The 23,784-nt window shown below is 39.1% G+C and overlaps 1 protein-coding gene across 10 annotated transcripts in view; it reads right to left on the bottom strand.

Annotated features, from left to right (window-relative positions):
- TCF12 (transcription factor 12) overlaps positions 1-23,784 on the bottom strand; it is a 158,617-nt gene that overhangs the window by 15,820 nt on the left and 119,013 nt on the right. For 4 of the 10 annotated variants that reach the window (XM_068696247.1, XM_068696245.1, XM_068696246.1 and 1 more), the window contains 8 exons: positions 14,528-14,633; positions 13,217-13,356; positions 12,735-12,879; positions 11,294-11,358; positions 6,969-7,047; positions 2,323-2,396; positions 1,323-1,394; positions 402-608 (listed from right to left, as the gene is read on the bottom strand). In XM_068696247.1, coding sequence (XP_068552348.1) covers positions 402-608; positions 1,323-1,394; positions 2,323-2,396; positions 6,969-7,047; positions 11,294-11,358; positions 12,735-12,879; positions 13,217-13,356; positions 14,528-14,633 — 888 coding nt within the window. Of the gene's footprint in view, positions 1-401; positions 609-1,322; positions 1,395-2,322; positions 2,397-6,968; positions 7,048-11,293; positions 11,359-12,734; positions 12,880-13,216; positions 13,357-14,527; positions 14,634-23,622; positions 23,692-23,784 lie in introns of those variants that run through there. The other 6 variants (XM_068696254.1, XM_068696253.1, XM_068696250.1 and 3 more) reach the window with 4 other exon arrangements.

Raw genomic sequence — 23,784 nt, forward strand, 5'->3', positions numbered from 1 at the left:
TTTCCCATTCAATCTCCCTATTCACCATTTCAAGGAGAAAACTGTTCTGCCAATTATTACACATCTGGAAAAAATGCATGTATAAGCTGAAATGCTCTCAGCAGAAAGTTTCAGCTTTCTGCATATGGTCACAGCAGGATTTTATGGGCCACTGACCAGGCCAAAGTCTAAGTTTTCCCATCTTTCTCTTCCCCCTCATTTCTGCCCACCCCTCACCCAACCCTCTAATTGGAAACCCATAGCAGGTGCAGGTTGCCTGCCACCTTTTCCTCTATGAGGATCACTAGTAGTTTTTTTTTCTTGATAGATATTAATCTAACAGTACGGTTTTTAACTCAGCAGGCTCCATGATAACTTAAAAGCATCAGCACAATTATATACACGTTTAAAAACATCTTTACCATCGATGCTTGTCTGTTGGTTGTTACAAGGCTAGATGCTCCATAATTTGAGTTCAGGCTCCCAATTGGCCCATTGTGGGATGGTCCCAGTAAGCTATGTATGTCTCCATGGCCACCTGATAGACTTGTTGAAGGCCCCACAGCATGATTTCGTAGTACATGAATGGCATCATCGAGTCTGTCCAAGCGATCCTCCATTCGAGACTGCTGTTGGGATTGAAGAGGAACACCAACAGTCATTACTGAATAAATCTGCAGATTCATTACACTGGAACAGTTTCTACCTTGGAGACATTAAAGATAGAAGATGAAATGCAGTATCAAAAGACTTCAAAAGCACCTACCAGCACTACAAACAAACAGGAAAAAGAAAAGGTATCTGGAGATTTTGCTTGAGATAGCATTCATTCCACAAATAGGTGGCAGCTTTTAAAGTGAAGCTTATTATAAGGTTAATGTTACTTAGCTTCTATTACATGGCATGAACAAGAAAAAAGGAAGTACTACAAAACAAGCTGTCTAATACAGGACAAGAAATAATGATCATAAAATCAGCTTCACCACATTGGTAACAATTAGGAGAGGCAGTGGCTTTTTGAGAAGCTGTATTACAAAAAGACTGGACAAAAGTTATTGTTTTTCTAAAGCTGATCTTTAAACAGATTAGATATCTCAGAAATAAAACCAAATTCTATATGCTACTGCAGAACAGGTCTCTGTCTTAGATTTACTTTTATTTAAAGAGACCAAAAAAAAAAGCAAAGCAAAACATTCTGACATTGCAGCTCTCTAGAAACTGAAAGAGCAGAATGCTGGAGTCAAAAGATGGGTCATATGCTACACTAATTTAAGTTTTAATGGGGAATCTGAAGGAAGCATTAATTGAAACACAAAAAGGCACCATCTAAAGTGAAATAGTACCTCACAGACATCCTTTAAGAAGGACATTGCATCTTGCAAATGCTCGTGAAGTTGCTGTTCAACTCGATTTTTCTGGCAAAGTCAAGACAGAACAGGAAGCAAAGCACAGGTTAAGATTAATTCAAAAAAGAGGTGAGGAAACAGCTGATGTGCATGTCAGCAATAAATTGTTAGTCAAGTTAATGCAACAGAAATCTGATTATATCAAGATAAGAAAAGGCTAATATTTAACACTGCAGTTATGTTAGGATTCTAAGATGTACATATCAATTACATTTAATTGCAAAAATATTGAGAACTGATTTAGCTTAAATTTATTCTTGTTAGACAGGAAAAAAAAAAAGAAATTGTATCTGTGGAAACTAGAAATATTAACAGGTGTGTAAAACCTCTCAGTGTTCTCTCAAAATTTTCCCCTTTTCTTCCCGATGCTGTATCAGAAATTTAAGAAATTAGTCAGTAACTTAAATCCCCTGCTGAATCTTCAAATCCATCATAGTTTACAATACTGTAGATTATTTCCTGATTTTTTTTCTGAAAAATGTTTCACTAGTTAATAAATGAACATTCCTCAATAATAATAATAATAATAAAATATACTAATACTTTAATGACAGTGTAATGAAAACAAGCCCAAGGGATTACCATTTCAAGGAGAGTGGGGGAAGGACAAGTAAATGCGAAGGCATGAAGTCTTTATCTTTTCTGCAGACTGAACTTTAGATAAGAATTAGCTATGGATTTGTGAAAAGGTACCAGAATCTCGTAACAGTGCTTTAGCACCAGCTGTCCTCAGCACAGAAGCCTCATGCCCAAGGAACAGATGGTGAAAGACACACCCTGCACGTCTTATATTGTTCAACTGAACAGGCCATTTGTTAGCAAAGAATTCATTTGTAATGCTATCCTACTGCTTCCTTTAATGATATGCAGGATTTATACAAAAAGAAGCCTTCAACTCTTAAGTAAGAAGTACTATGCTGCTTTCAACAACTCTTACCAAGGAGTGTAGAGAGTTTTCATAGTTTGGAGATGAGGGGGCTTGTCCTCCACTCCTAGACCACTGACTGGCACCTGTCAAAATCGTCTAGGTTAAGTCACAGATTTATGCAGCATAAGCAGGAAACAGATGCTATATTTCTTAACATAATTAAAACCAACATATTCTGCATAAAGGTAAGCCAACATATGGGTTTACAGAGGAGAACAAATTCCTTCATTCTGCCTTATTAAGGGATAATTATTTTTTTTATCCTGGCATCTGTAGGCTTAGACACATGATTGATGACAAAGCAGTGACATCTTCAAACCACTTCAACGTTAAAAAACACACAGAGTAAACAAATACACATAGTACTTTAAATACCTGTCTTTTGCAAATCTCACCACAAGAAGACTGCTGATTTCTTTTTTCTTCAGATTACGTTCAGTATATGTAAGCATATCTTTAACAGCCTTACAATTTACATTAAAAATATGTAATGAAATCAAATGGAAATGGAATCAAGAATAACTGGAAAAACATTTTCATGTGACACCCCTCTACGAAAGAGGAAAACTTAAAACTAGATCTAAAAGCTCCTCTATCTTGTTTACTTTTCTTTTGTACAATTTCTACTTATCCATTTAGAAAAATAAATTTCAGATCATAATGCATTCCAAGTTTAAAAGAGTAAAAGTATACACAAGTTATTTCCATTCCTTACTTCAGATATACTCAAGGCAAATTGGAACAGATTTCATTTCAGTTTAAGAATCATCGTGCAAAGCCATAATTATATACGTTACCTATACACTGCAATTTCAAATACATATCAATTCTAATCTGAAAAAAACTTATCATGTAAAATTTAGAAATAATTACATGTGAAACACAATAACTAACAAAGCAGTACTTTTAAACAAAGCTTGAAGTAGTACGGTATGTATTTTTCTCACCAACTAATAATGCATCTTTTATAAAGATACTACATGAAATTCTATGTCCATTAGAGACAGCTTCCTTTCAGCCATACAAATGTAATAATAAAGCAATTACATTAATAAATTATGGACATACAATCCAAAGCAGCTCATTAAAGGAAGAGCCTGTGGGCTTGTTCTTTCAATAACAGCCAGAACTCTATGTCTGGAAAACTGGGAAAAGGTTTAATAACATTACAGTTCCTTTGTTCAGAGAGCTGCAAGTAGTTACCTTTTAAAGAAAGCGGTTTCCTTAGGAGAAGGAATAAAGCTTGCATGGCCATTAAAATACTCAAATGTTTCTTTTCCAATTAAAAAATAAAAATAACATGTCTCCAGTTTCATAGAAGACCAAAGCTGCTGTAACTGCGCTCAAATTCTCTTAAAATACAACTACATCAGGGAGTAAGGTTATAATTACAAATTTTCACTTCGCACAGCTACTCGGGGTCTGGATGTACAGTCTCCCTCTGCATTATTGTCACTCCTGAACTTGGAAATATTGCCTGGAGTCCAGCTTATTTTTGCAAAGTAGTAATGAAATAGCTTAAGAATACACTTGCTCACTGCAATGTTTGAATTGTTATTTGGTTAAAATCTCATTTTTAGAGACAAGACCACAGTTACAGCTTTAATGAGCGCTTGCTGCTAACAGCACTGGGTATGCTACTTCCTACAGCAAAGCATCCACTGAATATTAAGCAGAAAGGCAAACTGTTAAGAGCAGAAAACAAGTGACAACAGTAAGCCTGTGCACCTAGCTTGATGGTGATTTTTTTTTTTTTTAATGGAAAAAGGTACGATTTCCTTAAGGAAAACACAGAGGAAAACTGAGTGGGACTTATCACAACAAAAACAGAAATCCAAACCAAACCCCAAACTCCTCTCAAACGAACAACCCGAAGGCAACCTGCAGTTTCTCATCACACCTCTAGTAACGCTAGTGCGCTTTGCAAGCAGTGGCAGATTCTGTTTCCATGTCTGTGCAGGTTGCCAGATGGCACTGATTTCCTGCTTTCCTCATTCCACTCCCCCTCACAGAAGTTTGTGCATGAAATCCACCAATTATGTTAAAAAGCATCCTGGCACCACAAGCCCTGCAATTAACAACTGCAGCTTTTAGCGCAGCACCAACATAGCAGCATGAAAAAAAACAAATAAGCCGGGCAAGTGTTAGGATTTACAGGGGTCATCGATAGTAATCACTGTAGTATTGTTCAACCCCTCAGAATCTGCCCAGCCCTAATCCCCTCGCTCCCCTTTCAAACAAACACGCAGCAGAGGCGGCAAGGGGCTGCTTCTGCATCCTCCAAACTGCCCCAACCCCTCTGAATACCTCTGATCCTGGGAGATTCTTAGAATACCACGGCTCCCACCATCCCAATTTGTATATAAACTTCACATACGCATCACTGAAACTTGCATAGTTTTAATGATTGTGTAGAAGTTAAGCTCTAAGCCTGCTTATGTAAAATTAGAAATTAAATGAGGATACTTGGGGTTTTTCATCCTGTTGTCCTCAAGGCTTTTACTTCAATTAATAAAAAAAAATGTTAGTCCTGATGCATGCTAAGAAAAAGTCAGTAACAAAACTGCTACCTCCCTATTGTAATTTACAGTTGAGGAATAGATGAAGCAAGACTTAGTCAAAGCGAAAATACTGAGAATGCCAGGTAAACAAAGAACCAACTGTAAAATCAGGAAAATCACCGTGAAGAACAAAATGCTCCAAACTATATTATTTTAGTATACATAGGATGTTTGTTTTACCTGCAACAACTTTTTGGGTCAGGACAGAAAATGGCTACCGGGAGTATAAATAACGATAAATATAGTAGTAATTACTTCACATTGTGCTTCACTGTGTTCTTAGCGACTCATTTGAGAATAAAGATAAAAGTCCAGATTCATAAATGAAGGTAATTAACTACTGGAGCAATTTACCAAAGGCTTGATAAATTCTGTATCACTGAAATTAAAGGCGGCAGAGAAGAGGGGAGGGTGTGTAACTGTAAAGCAGATGCTAAGTTTGTGGCTGAGAAGGATTTCAGTATTTGCTTTTATAAACTACTGTCTTAGCCACCAGAATCCAGAGTAAAGAATGCAAATCAGTGTGCAAATTGTTGAGTTTTATGTTTGATAGAGGTTCCAACAAAGGCATCAACAGACAAAGGGAAACCCCACATTTTAGAGACCTCAAAACCCACACTCTAAAAATATAATTTAGGTAGCTCTTTCATGCTCTAATTTACGTGTGGTATCTAGTCAGGGAACTTAAACTGGGAGCTTCAAATTGCAAATACTTTGAAATGCTGGAACTTTTCTTCTAGCCACAGAGCTATTTACAACATTTGCTTTCATGCTAGCAAGAAAAGAATAATTTTTTTCTGGTCTGACCTGCCTTTTCAGCACAACAAGGATACAGAAGACATTTTTGTCAACAGTAATCACTAAATCAAAAACCCCATTAATCCCATCATTACTCAATTTAACATGGATTTTCCAGTTACAGGAAAAATGCCCAAAGCAGCTGTTCAGGTATGCCATGTCAGATATTCACTAATCCATTAAGTCCACAGAAAACCAGAACAGTCCTCGTTAAACACTGGCGAAATACACATGATGCAAGTTTTGAGTGTTGTTATATACACAGATACGCATATTCATACATGTATGCATATGATGGTACTTTGCATGCAATAACTTTACTGATTTATTCATCTAGATTACGTAAGTTTTCTGCTAAACTCAGTGTACATCTTTCACTACAAGTTAATTTTATTAAAAAGAAAACAAAAAACAACTCCTGCAGCACAGTGACCAACAGGCAGGCACCCGTAGGAATATGCTAAGCAACAGAGAATGGGAAATGTTTTATAAACTTTAAATTGAACTATAGGAAAGAACAGGGTTAAAGTTACATCATCTTGCTTGTAATTCTAGTTCTTTGTTAAACAACAAATTTAAGTCAATGGAGCTTTCACAGTCCTCTCTGTATGGAGAACAGCTGTTCAACTTTTACTAGACAGCTGAGGCCACAGTGTCTGTGAAAGCTGCACTACCCACTAATAGCTGTAGGCAGCTGCCCACAGTTCATCTCCACGCTGGAATGCTTCTTTCCACATTCACACCAGTAACACACAAAGCACAGGTGACAGAGGTGGCTGCAATACAGCACATTTATTTTGAAAAATGCCAGAAATTCTTCTCCTGTAGAATAAAAGCATTCATGAAAGATATGAATGAAAAGCTATCCTGTGTAAAAAATGGATGCTCTCACAGACTACTCTATTTTTCAGAGAGGGAACAAACACCTGCTGTGCTTCTCAATGCAAGTTGCCACAGTTTTTACATCTAGTTTCAAAAACTAACAACAGCAACAGAAACAACAAATAACTCATTGCTTTCTCTCCAATGGTACATATCTGTCCAGACATTATCATAGCTATGATGGTATACGGTTCCTCAATGTTTTCAAAGATTGTTTTAGTAGAGCTAATTTTCAAAGCCAGTTGCCAGGATTTAAGCGAATGCTCATAACAAAATATTTACAAATCTAGATCCAGTGCAATGGAAAAATAAACAAAATATAGAAATAATTACTCAAGGAAGCTACTGCTGATTTCATGGTGATTCCAAGGAGGCTGTGTTCAAAAAAACAAGTTATTGACAAATAGTCTCTACCTGTAAGAGGCGATGGTGACCCAACTGGTGTTGATGGATTTGATGGAAAACTACTGCTGGTATGATCAGGAGAATAAATCTAGGAACAGAAAAGATGGTTTTATATCAGTACATGTCAGAATACACAGTACAAGAGCTGTGCTTTACTACATTCTGAAAACATCTAGAGAACTTTAAGGTAGTTGTCAAAATAATCATAGCCCATATTTGATAATGACACAAAATTAGATGTAGAGCTTAGTGACATGATTTAGCGGAGGACTTGTTAGTGTTAGATCAGAGGTTGGACTCGATGATCTTGAGGTCTCTTCCAACCTTGAAATTCTGTGATTCCGTAAAAATCGGACTTCCTCCTACTTTACCAATAGCATAAACTACAGCTTTTTTTAAAAAAAATAAAAAAATTAAAAAAATCACAGAAGGGGAATTATAAATGAGTTAACAGTATACAGATAATTACAACAAACAGACTTTCACAAAATGAGGAAAAACAACTTCCCAATCTTAAGAGAGAAGATTTTATCAGTTACATTCATCTAAAAATTAAAATTAATTCTTCACAAGAGAAAATGGGGGGAAAGCACTCAGCTCTCATTACTACTGGTGCCTCTCAAATAAAAAGCACCTGAAATGTTGTTGCTGTTTCTACATATTGCAGCACATACAATTTTTCTCTCTTATTTCTTTATCAATTGCTCCCTTAAGATACTAAATCTCCAACTGCAACAATTTATTCCTTGCTATTAATGTCATAAAATGTCCTGATAAAAATACAAGACACAACATTCAAAGTTTTAATCTGAAAATTTCAAGTCTCCGGAAAATCATTTTGCAAAAGGAATTAAATAGGTTTAGAAGCTAGCTATGGACTTTAGAACATATTTTTTATGGGTTACCAGTTCAAACCTGTTTTACTTGAGCAGAGACCGGAATTTGTTAGTCATCAGATGGCAGTTAAAAAAAAAAAAAAATCTTCACTGGCAGTGTGGCTGATGTCTCTTCACACAGACAATATGACAGTTCAACATTTAGCTGACAATAAACTGGGACTTGGTTAAGTTGCATATTGTATTTTGTGAAGTGACAGAACCAGGACCCAGAAAACCACCTGCTTTGTCCTGGCCTATCACACATTAGAAAAGACCATCAACTCCCTAATGGGAACACCTCATCCCTTTCATGCATGCTACAAAAATCATACTTAGGAGAACAAACTACATCACTATAAAAGAAACCCTGGTCAGGCACTCAGTGCCAGTCTGAGAACTGTCGAGCTCCACAGACAGACAAAAAGATATTGGAAAAATAAAATTCTGTCAGAATAACAGAGGAGCTCACGCTCTGTTTGGAACTGATTGTTTTCCAGCACTTCACCTGCCCTTTTTATGTCACTGTATTTTATAAGCAGCAGCAGCAGCCACAGTAGAAGAAGCCACAAATAAAACCCGAAGTCAGAATTCATCCCGCATGCAGTCCCTGGCTGCCGTACTGTTAAATGACCAATGATGAACAACCCTGACACCTTCTGCCAGGCTTAAACGGTAACATGACTCATTTTACTGCAACAAATGAGACTCCTCCTCCCATCAGTCATGGTCCATTCCAATCAGCAGGGTGCCAATATGCCAGGGTCTAATGAAAAGGCGCTTAGACAAAAGCCACACAATTGAGAGCCTGCAGAGCCAAACCTCAGAGCTGTTAGTCCAATTTTTTAAACACTACAGTGTACATTTCAGTTAGGCTTTGTTATGCTAATGTTATTGAGTCTAAAGCAACAAAGAAACTTAATTCATGAATTACTTTTAGAAGTCAACTTCCCTACATTTTCTTTTCTTTTGTTAGGGGACCAGTGGCTATTTAACTACCCGATGGTACAAAGGCCTTTACCCTGGTTCTGAGGTAGGAATCAAAACATAAGTTATCACAAAGAGCTCTGATATCATCAACAAAGTTAAACAGTCCTCCTGTTTGATCTCCTCTAAATTAAAGACCAAGTGTTTTGATTTGGCATTAGGCAATGAAATAAACCAGATGTTTCTCCTGCCATATAACCCTCCATGGGCACAATCTTAAAGGGTTATTGTCTGGCAAATGTTCAGGGAAACACATTAGAAATGGCACGAATACCCAGATTTTCCTTTCTTTCTATCTATACTAGTTCATTATCCAAACTAATGCATAATCCACAGGGCTTTGGGAACTTTGTGTAAATACTTTCATGTACAATTCTCTTTCTTGCCTACCCTGAGATTAAGACCACAATTATCCAGGCTTAAACCTAAAATAAAAGAACCTTTGCAAATGTATTATCTGGCCTTACATGTTTAATCACATACTATTCTGTATGGTCTTTAATACCTAAACTGAAGAACAAATGTCGTATCCTCTGATGTTTCGCACATGAAAGGCCTATTGTAAGATGTGCACCAACAGCATTTTAGAACTAGAAATTCCTCTCAGCAGTTGCAGCGGTCGCGCTCCAAATCCTAGCAGAAAGCCGGACCGTGCCTTCTCCAGCAGAAGCCCGGCCAACTGCAGCATTTCACTGAAACTTTGTCCAACCGGACAAGCACCCGCGGCTTGCTACGCACCGGACTGCAGGGCAGGGGCAGGGGAGCTCCCTCCTCCCCGCAGCGGGGCCGGGCGCGCTGCCCTCCCTCCTGAAGGAGCCCAGGAAGCGTGCTGGGGGCGTGCGTGTTGGGGCGCGGGGGGAGCAGATGGATGAGGCGAGGGATTTGAAGTGTGCAGACTATGGCATGCACTGATAGAGCAGATGGAATGCATCACCATCAGCTCCGACAGAAATGATTTATGGAATGACCTGGCTGCTCCTGCCAAGCAGCAACACGGGATGACAGAAACAAGTTTCTATGACAACCAAAGCCCACCCACCAGTTAGATTAAACATTTCTGCCCTGACTTCCACTCCCAATACATTTAGAATTCTTCTCAAAACACAGCCTAGATTTCTCAAGCTAGGGACTTGGGCAAAGATACCTGGGGATCTTTCAAATAGGAAAACAATAACAAGACAAGAAAAAAATGTTAAAAAAAGGAGAGCAATGGAAAACATCACCAAGTCCCACAGGTCTTGCTGGCCAACATGTCGAACTTAACACAAATTTTGGTCGGGCTGCAGAACAACAGACATCCTAAAACATCTGTAGAGTAATGGACAGCCTAAAGTGTGAAAGCATTGCATTTCCAGGAGCCAAACTGATCCCAGTTCTTTTCTGACAGGTCTCAAACACACAAAAAGGAGTATTAGCTGCCCTCTGTGCTGTGTGTTGTTGTATACTTGCTGAAGCCCCAAAAGCAACAGAGACAACATTTTTCTCCTTGAAGCCAGCAGGTCACAGTTCTCCTACCCAATATGGACATTACAGCCATTATCAGATCTGGTGATCTTTTAACATTTGACCCTTTGAGGGATACAGAGTAATAGGATCTGCACGACTATGCACATTTCCATTTGCTGGTAGGAGGTAAGAGAAGCAGAATGCAACCCAGGAACGGTCTGTTGGGGCTGCATAGAAGTCACTTATTTCTTTTGAATCCGTCTATTTTCTAAGCACAAGTAGTACAAAGCGCTTCCGCAGTCACCACTTGTAAGTCTGAAAATTCTCATATAATGAGAATTAAGTCAGATACCGAATACAAGACCTATTTTCAAAACAATCTGTTATCAATTAATTACCTTTTCATAGAAATTATTTCTTCATTTAACTGTATTAATACAGAAGTAATCACTGTAAATACACCTATGTAAACATAGCATTACACTGTTAGCAGATCGGAGACACTTGCAATGTTTTACATGACTCCAGCAAGGGTTAAAATTCAAACTTTAAGCACATGTAGCATTTTAAAACCTGTTCCATAAGTTATAGTTATACAAGACAGCATTCAAAACCTCTCAGTTTTATAAGGCCACTGAGAATGCATTTTGAACCTTGAGGCAAGATGTGCTGTAAGAGTAACATTAGAAATATATGACTAACTAGAACTCTGTAGCAAAGAAAATTGAATTCTAAACTTTTTTATTATTATCTTTTACTTTGTATAAACAACTTTCTTTTTTCAGGAGACCAAAAAATCTAGGACAAATGCTGTTTAAAAATTAAGTCAAAACTTGTCTTCTACAAATAAAAGCATTGTTTTTCACTTGCCTTCTTGTGGATGATTATCTTGGATATGACATAGTACATTATCTTCACACATGGCCCGCCTCTCCCCCCGAATTTGGTATTACAAAATGAACACAAATAATGAAAGCTATGATCAAAATACATCATTTAAGATCTGAACATACAACTTATACTCACAGATGCCAATGCCTTTCCAAGCGCATCACCTGTCTGTGAGCTTCCAGCACCATTTCCTCTGTTTCCTGTAACATGGAAAGCAAACCAACTCTTATTTTTCAAGCTGAAAATCTCTTTCCTTCTTATTTTATTCATCACATACAGTTGAACAACCACTGTTTAAATGGAGATTCTGAGGAAGCCAGTGTGAACAGAAGCAGTTCTCATTGTACTTCAAATATTTCATTAAAACAATACATATGCTCTCCTCTTAAAAGTCAAACACAGTATCACCATAATAACTTAAGCACCAACAAGAATACGTGGTTAGAAAAAAGACCAAAATTGCCGTCTAAGATCACAGACTGATTTCAATGAAATGTGAAGAGAAAATAGAAATACTAATTTTATCATTGCAGCTTATTCTTAAACTGCTATCGCTGAAGTGCTGTACATTTCATTAACTCTAGAAGCACTGAATAGCTCCTTGCACATCTCCTTGTTCCCTTGCTCTAGTTCCCTACATGTTTATTTTAGAAAATCCCTGAAAAGATCTTAACCACCAAGCTTCTGCCACTCCTGTCATTAGTTGCACGTCAGCAGCTTGATGTGCCCTTTTGCTCCAAACACCAAAACAAGAGAATGTCTGAAGACCTAACCATTATAAACACAGGAAGGACCTGAATCCTTTGAAATATGTATAAGATAGACCCTCTAAAGTGAATCTCATTTCTGCAATAAACAACTTCTAATGTCAAAAAAAACGTATTGGATGTGAATGTGAACCATTCAAGCCAGAAACCCAAATCATCCAACACTTGCCATTTAAAATGTATTCCCAAATCCAAGCCAATACAGTCACACTAACTAAGTTCTGCTTAGTTAAAATGAAGCCTAGTGCAAATCCCATCAAACTGAAAAAGGTCACCTACAACCATTTAATTTCTACATCTGTATCTAAATAGATGTAGTGCATCATTACATCTACAATCTTCAGGGGAAAAAAAAAAAGAAAACAAAAGGCACACTGTGAATACAGGAGGCATACATTTCATTTCTTCTAACTCTTCCCAAGCTGATCAAAAGGATGAAGAAGGAAGGAGATCAAAACATGTCATATTTAAGAAAGTACAAGGAACAGCTCACCATACTATATTTCGTGCTTTCTAGGCAAGCACGGAAGAGGTTAAACCAGCCACCATACTGGCTACTCAGTAATCTCCAAATCAGTTAAGGGAGGAATTTATGATACAGTTTATAAAGCTCCCTGAAGCCCAAAGAAACAGCCTTCCTGCCTTTCTCCAGCACAGTACATTGGGGAAATGGCAGCTCTGAAAACTGTAACACCAGTACTACTTATATGAACATAATTTATTAACTTGGTGCATGTTGCAGTCCTAAATTTCATTTTCTTGTACATTAAAAAAAAAGCAGGAAGAACAATGCAGGAAGAATTTTTTACCCAGAATATTATCTGATCCGTTGACAGGTGGAGTGTGTGAGGCAGCTACATAAGGTGAACTGCTGGTACTGCCACGATGGAAGCTAGACATTGGAGGAAGACTGGCATTTATATCTGTAGGTGAGACTGAATGCGGGGGATAGCTCTAGAGAAAAGAGAAACAGACAACATTAACTTGTCTTTAAATAAATGTTGATATTTTAAGATATTAAATACACAACAGCCAGCTCTTTATTAAAGAAAGGGACTTATCCATCCTCTGAACAGACCACTACACAGACACAACTTGTACTTATACAACAAGCATAAATAAAAGAACGCTATTCTGGCATAATAAGTCATATTAAGTCAGAGTAATGACTTTTCTTTCTGACAACCGAGTTTTTAACTGATATTCATAAAGAGCAAACAAAAAACAAATTCCTGTAAATGAGATCTCCATATACAAGCACGACTACATTAACCCACGCTGCAGAACTTACCAAACGGTCATGTGTGTGCAGGCTGCCATAACTGCTGGACTGGGACATGTGGGACGAGGAGCCTCCCAGCATTCCACCGTAGCCAGGCTGGCTCATGCCATTGGATGAACTCCAGAGGTCAGAAGAGTTGTGGGTCCCATCTTTTTTTTTTTTTTTTAATACATACACACATATTTAATAACAAAGAAAAAAAAAGAATACATTTCATGAAGAGTGGTATTGAATTCTTTCTTTTACAAAATTATTTTAAAAGAATACATGGTTCAGCTACTCAGATGAACATCAGCAGGAAAATGGTGGCTAGTTTATACCGTGTTTCCTATTTTTCTATCGCCACACTGTTGCTATATTTATAAAAAACAAAACAAAAAAAACAGCAGAGGCTTTATAGCTGAAATGCAATCCAACCACAGCTGAGAAAATACCAAGTACTTCTGCTAATTACACAGACCTTCAGTAGGGCCAGATTTATATCAAGAGTGTTGATAAAAATTCCAGACTAGAAGAAATAATAAAATGGGGGTGGAAGGGAGAGAAGTTTGGCTAAGCAGAGCTCATCATAAACATACAGTGCAAAACATCTATTAATCTAAAACAAGGAACTTACAGTCTAAAATACCTTAGTACTATAAAAATATGAAAACATTTCATAATAGCAGATTTAAGCAACTGAAATTACTACATTACGTAAGCCTTAAACCCAAGCATATCAATGCAGCTTTCCTTCTGCAGTACAAACTGAAGTGCTCTGTAAATTCCCGTACTTAGAGGCCATGCTTTCAATATGCTCCAAAACCCCATCAGACTGCAGCATGAGCTACTTGTATGACGTGAGGCCAAGGAAATGAATTCTGCTCTCATTTTGTTCAATTCAATCCCCGCCCTTCCCTCCCCCCCCCTTTTTTTTGCATGCTGGATACACAAGCATTTGAGCAGTTGGACTGTTAGCTGATATTCTACAGTCAAATTCCGGAACAGTCAAGAAGCCCTCACCTCATTTTTCTCTATCACTCCGGTGTGCTGCTCTGAAGCCCCTACAAATCAAAGGATGGGGGATTCTGTCCATCTGGCCTGGTGTATAATCCCCTTAAATTTCAGTCAGCAATTAATGTCATGAGAAAAACTTTAAATCAACAGACAGCTCCCTTCATCTAACTGTTTTAGAAGTATATAAAACTTCGCCGTAAGATCTAGAACAGTATATATCACCTTTAAGTTTCCCCACTCATTCTGTGTAGCAGTGGCTAACTTCAGATTCCTGCCTAAAGGACAAGTTATACCTTACCCATATACTTAAATCTTTTTACTTACCTTGCATAAAGAAAGTGCTAGCAAACATACTGCTTGGTGGCTTAGGAGACGGGTAACTTGGAGATTCTCTGTTGAAATCATCAGAACTTGGGGATGGTGCATACACCTAAATATGGGAAAGCAGTAAAAGCATTTTAGTAATATTTGGGTGTCATACATTAAGAAACCCAGAACAGCATACACACGCAGAAAACTAAATAAAAAAAAGAACAGTGTAGCAAGCTGCAGCATTTGTTGCCCTTGTTTTATTTGCTTTTTAGCAAGTTGCCACAGTACAGTGGAACTACAGTAGAATGATCCCAACAACACGCTTTCTGGTGTGCCAACTCAGCCAGGTGGCCTGATAAAAGCTTGAATGCTGATTTTGCTTTCTAAGAGCATGACTCGCACAGACTTGTTGCTCAAGATAAAAAAAAAAAAAAAGCAGCAAGATAAAACAACTGGGCCCCAAACAAATTTACTTTAAAACAACTCAATGCCTGTTTGAATATTTAACTAGCTGGCATCCCAACAATCAGAAAGAAAAAGAACATCCAGTGACAAATGGAAGGACTTTTAACGCAACTGTTTTACCAACCATTCAAAAACTTGCACCCCTTTGTAAAGTCATCAAAAATAAACGTAAAGCAAGACTTGCAGAATAATCTTCTAACTGCAACACTGAGCTAGGTTTTTTTTTTCACACTGGCCTAGCATTAAAGAAAGCCAGCGCCATTCTTTTTTTCAGTGTAACAACACACTGGAATGACTAATCTCGACCTGCAAACAATTTTCTTAACAAATTAAAAATTTTAAGAAGCCAAATAAGCAGAACGGTTAAAAGTTTCCACTGTAGTGACTCTAAATATATGTATGTGTGCACGCGCGTGTAAAGCATATTCAGGACTAATTCTAATCAACAAAGCCGGCATTCAGGCTCAAGGACTCGACCCACAGTCCTGATTTCTCTAAGCAATGCTCTTTCTCCGTAACAGTAACGTGGTCATTATACCAAATAGTGCAGTATGACTAGCATAAGCTGAAAAGATGTATTAAAAGGGGCAAATTAATAAACATGGTAGCACTGAACATCCAAGTGCAACAGGGAATCCAAACCTTTTTTGCTACAAAGTAAAAAATGCAGGACTTCCATTGGTAAATCGTTCACCTTACTTGTAAACACAATGCTTCAGATAAAATAAACACCCTTTATTACGAATAATTTTAAAACTTCACAACCCAGAGAGCACACGGTGCCCTAACACTCCGCAGTGCACATTCCTATCCTTTCCGATGCAAATCCAAGCCTACATATGCATCTGCAACGTGCACCTCTCTCCTTTCTTTGCGGTACCCGGTGTTTACCAAGCAAGAGAAGGGAGAGGAAAAACAAGCCAGCCAACAAAAAAGCCAAGTCTGCTAAAAGAGAACTATTGTTCCCTGCAAGGGTGAATGTTCTGATACGGATATTTAGAAAGTGAAGTGGGTAAGTCCCTGCCTTCATTTGCATACCAATACCCCTCCTCCCTACTCCCAAATGCTTTCCTAGCCTGCTGTTGTCAGACCAAATGGCTGGGCATGTGCCTGCAGACAGCACTCCTTTATATTAGGGGGCTGCTTTACCACTCTCCGAGACTCGTTTTACATCAACAGAATTTCAATAAAACCCATCAAGCTGCAGTACGATGGCATCAGCGCAAGGGCGCAGGGAACTAAGCTAGGGCACGTTTGGCGATACAAACCGCGCAGTGAAACCAGCAGGTAACGAGAGAGCTGATAAAAAGGAGTCAAGTGCAAAACTTGGGACTTCTAGCTGCTGCATGTTTGTTTTTAAATTTGAATTTTGAATCAAAATAGAGGGGGGAAAAAAAAAAAAAAAAGAAAAAGAAAGCTATTTTAGGAAAGAAAGCCTTTCCGAGGAGCTTTTGTTCAATATTTTACTTGCAAATTTTAGATTTCTCGAATAAGTGTAAAATAGAGATGCTCATCAAATCTGAGTGACAGAATGACAATACGTTATAAGCAACGTTAGCAGTACATATGTATTTACTATATATGATGAATGCATGTATATTCCCTGCCTCTGACATATTTTAACAGAAATGTCACTCTGTCAAATTGTAAATACTCACAGTCGTAAGACTGCAAACATATTAGGCAAAATTGGGCTTAATTTACAAGTTCTGCTGTGCAGAATAACGCAGCATATGCTACAGCTGATGGAAAATCTATCACTGTCACAGGACAGCAGTGGAAACAAAGCTTTATGACATTTAGCACTGACAAGAAGATGTACACTGATAAATGTGAAATAATCTACAATTAGGAATTATACTTTTAAACCACGGTATCAGTGAGGTTCGTAAATGTAAGCTTCAGACTGAAATTTCAACATTTTACATTAATTTGATTTCCAACAACTGATCAAACGCCACCTCAAAAGGCAAATTGAACTGAAAACCTTGTACAAACGTATCATTTACAGATATGTACGTACAAGCCATTAACATAACAAAAATGTTATGAATTGTGTCAAAGAAAGAGAAGCCCTTTCAAACAGCTACATGAAAGTCCTCGCACAGACACACAACTTTATAGAGTTTCTGCTTGTTTTGGTATCTTAACTATAGATTGCAAAAACATCGCTGCGATGTTATGAAGCTGCACTTGTGCCAGTCTAGATCTTTCAGATCAAAGAGCTCTTGCGGCAAAACACAACTGATGTGGTCTCAAAGACTTCATCAGCTCCAGATGTGGGGAAATAGCCAGCCAATTCCACAAAAGGAGCAAGTCTCTTTTAGTTACAATCAGAACTACCCACAAATTAAAACCAGGCCTCTGATGTCATCTGATCACCTGCAGATGAGCGCCAGGTTTTTTTCTGGTTAATGACCTAATCATAATTTTTTATGTTGTGTTACTACAAACAAAATCTAAAAGCAAAGGAGAGGATTTACTAAGATTAACCTGAAGTCCATCAGATGAAAAATAACAACTTTTTTTTTTTTTTAAATTCACAAAGTTGATGATAAAAAAATGCCAGCCTATGTTGAAGTGGGGAAGCGATGTGTTCGGTTGACCAGCTCGCTGGCTCCCCAAGCCCCACTGTGGTCAGGAGCAGTCCAGCAGAACGCAGCCCGCCGGGGGCCTGGCGAGCGGCTCCGCAGCGAGGCAGCCGGTGCCCTACTTAAAGGGCTTCTCTTCCGCGACAGCTGAGTAAGGCAGTTATAAATATGACGTGGCTGCTCAAGACAGCCTCTTCTAGCTATTAAACTGATAACAGTGACATCCAGGAGGCATCAAGCCAGTTTTTCCTGGCTGACATTCCCCCAAAGACAAGGAATACTGTTAAAAGGTCACCCTGTCTCCTTGGAAGCTGGCGCTCCCCAGCAGGTAGGAGAGAGAGGAACCCACCTTCTAATCCCCTTAAATGCACTACACCCCAAGGCACAGGCTGTGCCTCTCGACTGACAAGCGCAACGCTCTCGATTATGAATGGGAAATTCCCTTCCAATAAACACATGCCAAGAAGAGTTTTTTAAATGACTTATCAAGTGGAGGACTCGACTCTTTTTGGAGCTGTGCTAGAATATACATTAATCCTCACAGGGCAGTACTTCTGGAGGGTGCATGGCCTCCGCAGAGGGAAGTAGGACAAACAGGCTGTGGAGAACATCAAAACGTAGACCCACTTCTGCCTCTTCCACACCCGGCACCATTTCACATTTCTCTAGTGGGAACGGCAGGATGATGACAAAGAGTTTTTTTTAGGGTGGGAAGCTGACTTCCAGAACGTAGCACTGAGCAGGCTGGAGCTGTACGATAGCAGTTTAGGCAAAGCCAACGCACCGTCCAGTTCTCAAATCTGCCTTTGTTCTCAACATGTTCAATGAACGCTGCCACAGAACTTAGCCCCAACCCCATGTGTCTAAGAGAAGTCAAAGGATTACACAACGTGCTTCTATTTACAAGTGCCAGTAACACAAACATTAACTTGAAGATTTGGGGTTAGCAAATTTTACTCTAAGTAAAGCTTCCAAGTCTCATTCTATAAATGCAGTTAACAAATACAACACTTTGAGTCTTCCTGTTGGCATACTCCTTCTCAGGCAATTCTCCCTTAATCTGTTTCAAATTCTTAAATATTTATCAATGTTTAATATTAATGTTAAAAGCAGATTAAAAAATAGCAACGAGGCTATCAAAGCTTACTTCTGATGAACTCATGCTATCTCAGGACCAAGTCTCCCATGGTGCATACCATTTCTGAAATTTAAGTTACGTTATTCATTTAATTCTATTTATTAACAATTCTTGGAAGTCCCGGGAAATATTTAGCAAGCTGCAGGAGAGACAATTTTTTGAATCCAGTAGAAATGGATAACCTTCCCTGTAGCTTGTAAACTCCGCTAACTAGCCCAGCTACATTCCATCAGCATCAGTCATGCACTAAGCAAGTGTGTGCCGATGAATGATTTGTACATGTGGCAAAATTTTACAGTGTATTATCTGCAGGTTTTGCCGCAAAAGCTAATTCTGCTGAAAGGCAGCTCTGAGAAAAAAAGAGACTTGTTTTCATGTTTATTATATTTCTGACAGAACCACGTACTAAAACTTCAGGAACATAGAACAGTAACTACTTTTCCCTTCACTACTTTACAGTGAGACAGAAATTGCCAAAAGCACAGCTGAATTTTTTAGTTGATATTTAAGCAAGATGATAAAATGGAGAGAAGCTCTAATATAGAAACAAGATCAGTACACCACATCCTAAATCCTGCCTTTTGTTTCCAATACCAGGTGTAAAGGCTCATATATTTTAAAACCTCTTCTCACCACCCAGAAAGAAAATAAAACAGTCCTCAATGAGAACAGAGCATCTGTCTCGCCTGCAAATCCAACCATAATTTTTAAGGATGGTATAAAATTCAAACTCCTTGAAGCAGCTAAACTGAATTCCATCTTAAATAAATGTTTACGCAGTTTAGGCGTGCTATACATGCCTATTTGGGTATTTTTGAAATGCAGAATCCTACTGCAATGATACAGGCTTCCTAGCTTCTTCCCCAGCAAGTAATAATTTTGAAGTCACGTTAAAATGTGATAGGCCAACTTACCTAAAATCCCAAAGTCGGGATACAAAAACGTTTTGGTTTGTTCTTTTGATTTTATTTTTTTAAATTGTAGTGTGAGGACAGGGGGAGGAAAAAAAAATTAAGGCGACAGGAACACCACCAAAAATAAATGTGTATGTAATGCTTGAAGATTCGTTCTCCATTTACTAGAACAGCAAAAACCTCTTCCCCACGCTTTTCTAACTTCACTGTTACTAAAGAATGCATACAACTAAGTCTTCAAAAATTCCTATTAAAAACAGATTTTCAAAGAAACAACAACAACAAAGTTGAAACAAATTAGCTTGTTTCTTAACCTGTTCCTTGTATTTCACAAAGCTTTTGTAGCTGCACTAGGAATCCCCCTCACCACCAGTGATCACAGGAAGACAGAGCAGTAGGGATACAATCCTATCTGCTGTATTTGATGATTTTTTCCCTGACCTTGCTAGTACTGTCAGTTTCTGGACTTGTGACAGACTGCTGCACTTCTACAAATGGACCTCAACGTGAATGTCATTTCGGAAAGCAAATCCATGGAACAAATGGGTGTGCTTGCATTTTGAGAAAAATAGATCCGTCCAATCCAGCACCTGAGCCCATCCCTCGCTGCTTTCATTTGCCCAAGGAAAGGGACACAACCTATGCTCCACAGCACCGATATGGCTTGCTGCAGACAAGACCCCCCTTTTGGCAGGGGCCCACTGCTCAGTACGGTGGCAGTTTAACCCAGTGGAGCAGGGAAAACTCTCGGGCTGATGCACTGAACTCGTGGTACATTTTCAGAGGAGTGGGGAGGGAAGGGGAAAAGGGAAGGGTGAGAAACAGAAGAAATCCAGCTGACCAGCGTTTCCTACCTCTCTTTATTCATTGTCCACAGCAGCGTACCCCTAGAGATTTTCCAGATGATCTTCTATTTATCCTGACTTACAAATGTTAGCTTTGACCTTGTCTAAGTTGCTGTGGGCAGCATATGGCACAGAACAGATTTAATTGTACTTTTCTCCCTGTATACTAACTGGCCCAATACTAATAAAAGCAGAATTGAATAATAATTCTTAGCACCTGGTCGCTCAAAAATTTACAAACTGAAAACATTTTCCATTGCTGTTAGGAGACGTGGTATGTTATTTATTGCATTACAGCAACAGAGAGGCATGCTGTCATGTCACCTAAGCGTTTTCCAAATTATTAAATACTTTTCTTGATGTTGTAACTCTGACAGCAATGGCTACAAGACAGCTTCTTCACTAAGGAGTACTCAATACACATCCACATAGTTGCACCTGTGTGTATTTGTCCGTATCTACACGTCACACACATGTATATACACAGACGTGTTTATAAATAACCTTTTGCTCCCAAAATTTTCAATACACAAGCTAGCTTACAAAAAACAATCACAAAGCATTACAAATATTAAAAAGTTGCATTTTGTGATTTTTTTTCTGCACTTTTTTTATAGGTATTGCAGAAATTCACTGCAAAAGATGCAGTAACTCCATCTTCGTAAAGGGATCATTGAAATCTCAGCTTATGCTGAGAAAAAGCGATGTTTACTCGCCACTAAAACACCCACAGACTGGTGTATCACATTAACCTGTACAACACGCGGCACAGAACTGCGATGTGTAACACTCAGATTTATTCTCATGTGAAATAGCCATAGATGATATAAAACGTAAGTAATGCTGTATCTTAAATTGATTTATTTTGGTGATAACTGATATTAGTGCAATCTATCTTGAAATAATTAGAGTAAGATCATCAGATCCCTGAAAAAAGGACGTTTAGAAAATAACCGATTTCCTTCTAAACTTGTAGGTGAGCTGAAAAAAATAGAAAAACTTGCATTTCAATCTATATTCTTTATGCGCAAACAAGATATAAAATTTATATTAAATATCTTTATGCCATTTCATTTTACAAAATGTAAACAAAGATGATCAGTTAATGAAGTTTCCTTAATTATTTCACTTATTATTCAAATTTTTTAAAATAATGATTTGGATTTGTGCTGTTATTTATTTTTTTTTAATTAGGATTGGATAATTTGTTTTCTTGTCTATAGCACAGCTCTTGTAGAAATGAAAGTGGAGGCAAGGTGAAAGTGAAGAACAGATTAATACAATTTTTGTCACAATTTTCAAAATTCGTCAAAGCTCCATAATAAAATTGTATAAACCTTCCATAAGCTACAAATATTTTCTATATATCAACAGGTGAAGAAGGATGAGAAAAAAAAAAATCGAGTTTAATTTTCTACTTTAATAAAAGTACTTTATTTTCCTTTATGTAACAGATTAAGGTTTTTTTTTTTCCTTTCTAAATTGGTGAGGATTCTTGAAACATATTTTTAGTAACTTGTTACACATAACAGTAAGATTTTACTCCCTGATGAGGCATTTCCATTAAAACACGACTGCTCACTTTCAAGTGTCCCTCCTAAAACATACAGAAATTCAAAAAAAAAAAACAAAACCCTCCCCTAATAGTGTTTTTTTTTTTTTTAATCAGACTTAATTTTAAAAATTTAACTTTATTTATGTGCCAGTGGACAACATCTATTGTGGTGCTTGCGTAGTTATTCTTTTGTTTAATGTTAGGCTTTCTTCTGTCTAACAAATTAAAAAAAGTTCTAAAGGAACAAACCATTCAGTAAGAAGCATAAACACACCACGTATTTTTAACACGTCATTTCCCACTTGTTTTGCCTGTGAGTGAATCAGGTTTTGTACACATCAGTAGGTACCAAGGAATGTCAGTACCCAAAATTGAGTAATTGAAATAATCTCAAAACCTCAAGCAATGAGGCACATACTATCAACTACTGACTGACTGAACAGTATAATTGAAAGCCGTAAAAATTAAGTTATACAGTGTTTCCATTACAGAAAGTTTCACGTACAGATTTGGCGTGTACACTGTGTGCTTAAAAAAAACAAACAGACAAAAACCTCCCCTCAGCTTCATATCCTCCTTCTAGATACTTAAATGAATAATTTGTTCCAACTTGCAGGATTCCTGGGAAAGAGAACACTAAAAGCCAGCAAGAAGTTAAAAAAAAAAATAAATAAAACCTTGGGCAACATGATATAGGATCATCATATGATTTGTCATCTATTTACTAACTCTTCAAGCTCATAAAGGTCACCTCTGACCCGTAACAGGCACATGCTATCAATTTTCAAGCCGTGCTCGCCTACAGTACCAGCACTTCCATCCACTATATGCCTGGAAATACTTAATAAGATCAAAGCCTTTTTTCCTGCTACAAGAACAAAGAGAAATGTTGTAATAGAGTGATCTGTGCTCTAGAAAGAATAAAATCAAAACTCCATGCAAGTTATATTCCCTTTGCTTCAGGGGTATTGTACGGTTAATTTTACTTAAGCCTTATATATATCTTCACATAAAACTTCAAACGGACTGTTTGAGCTTCGGAGCAGACATGAAAGAAAAATAATTTCATATTTGAAAGACAGCTGGCGTTGGGACCAAAGGAAATGAAACAGAGCCCGCGCGCTCTGCCTCAGCCCCCTCAGCTCCCCGCCGCTCCCTCGCGGCTCCCCGCGCAGCTCGCAGCACCCCCGGCTCCGGCAGCGCCGCGCACAAACCCGCACAAAAAGTTTGGTGCCGGAGACAAAGCTCGCGGCGGGCCGCCGGAGGAGAGGGACGAGCCCGGAACGCCGCGGGCTGAGCGGCAGCGGCTCCCCTCGGCCCCCCGGGCTGCCCGCAGCGCCCCCTCAGCTCCTCTCCCCGGGGGCCAGGGGAGCTCCGCGGCCTCCGGGCGCCGGCTGCGGGGGCCCGGGGCCGCCCTGAGGGGCCGGGGGCGCCCCCGAGCCCGGGCCGGAGGCGGAGGGCGCCGAGCGGGCCCGGCCGCGGCTCCCGGCGCCCGGTCCTGAGGCGGCGGCGGCGGCGCCCCCCCGGGTCACCCCCCCCCCTCCCCGCCCCGCCGCGGGCTGCCCGGCCGGGGAGCGGGAACAAAGGCGGGCGCCTTACCGTCTTGCCGTTGTAGTAGTACATGAGGGAGCTGCTGCCCACGCCCGGCACGGGGTAGGCGCAGTACATGGCGAGGCTGGCGCGGCGCCGGGCTGCAGCCCAAGTGCGCCGCCTCCCGCCTCCCGCCGCCGCATCCGCCCGCCGCCCGCCCGCGGCTCCCCT

This window comes from Anas acuta, chromosome 12, assembly GCF_963932015.1.
Source record: "Anas acuta chromosome 12, bAnaAcu1.1, whole genome shotgun sequence".
In the NCBI taxonomy this organism is placed as follows: Eukaryota; Metazoa; Chordata; class Aves; order Anseriformes; family Anatidae; genus Anas; species Anas acuta.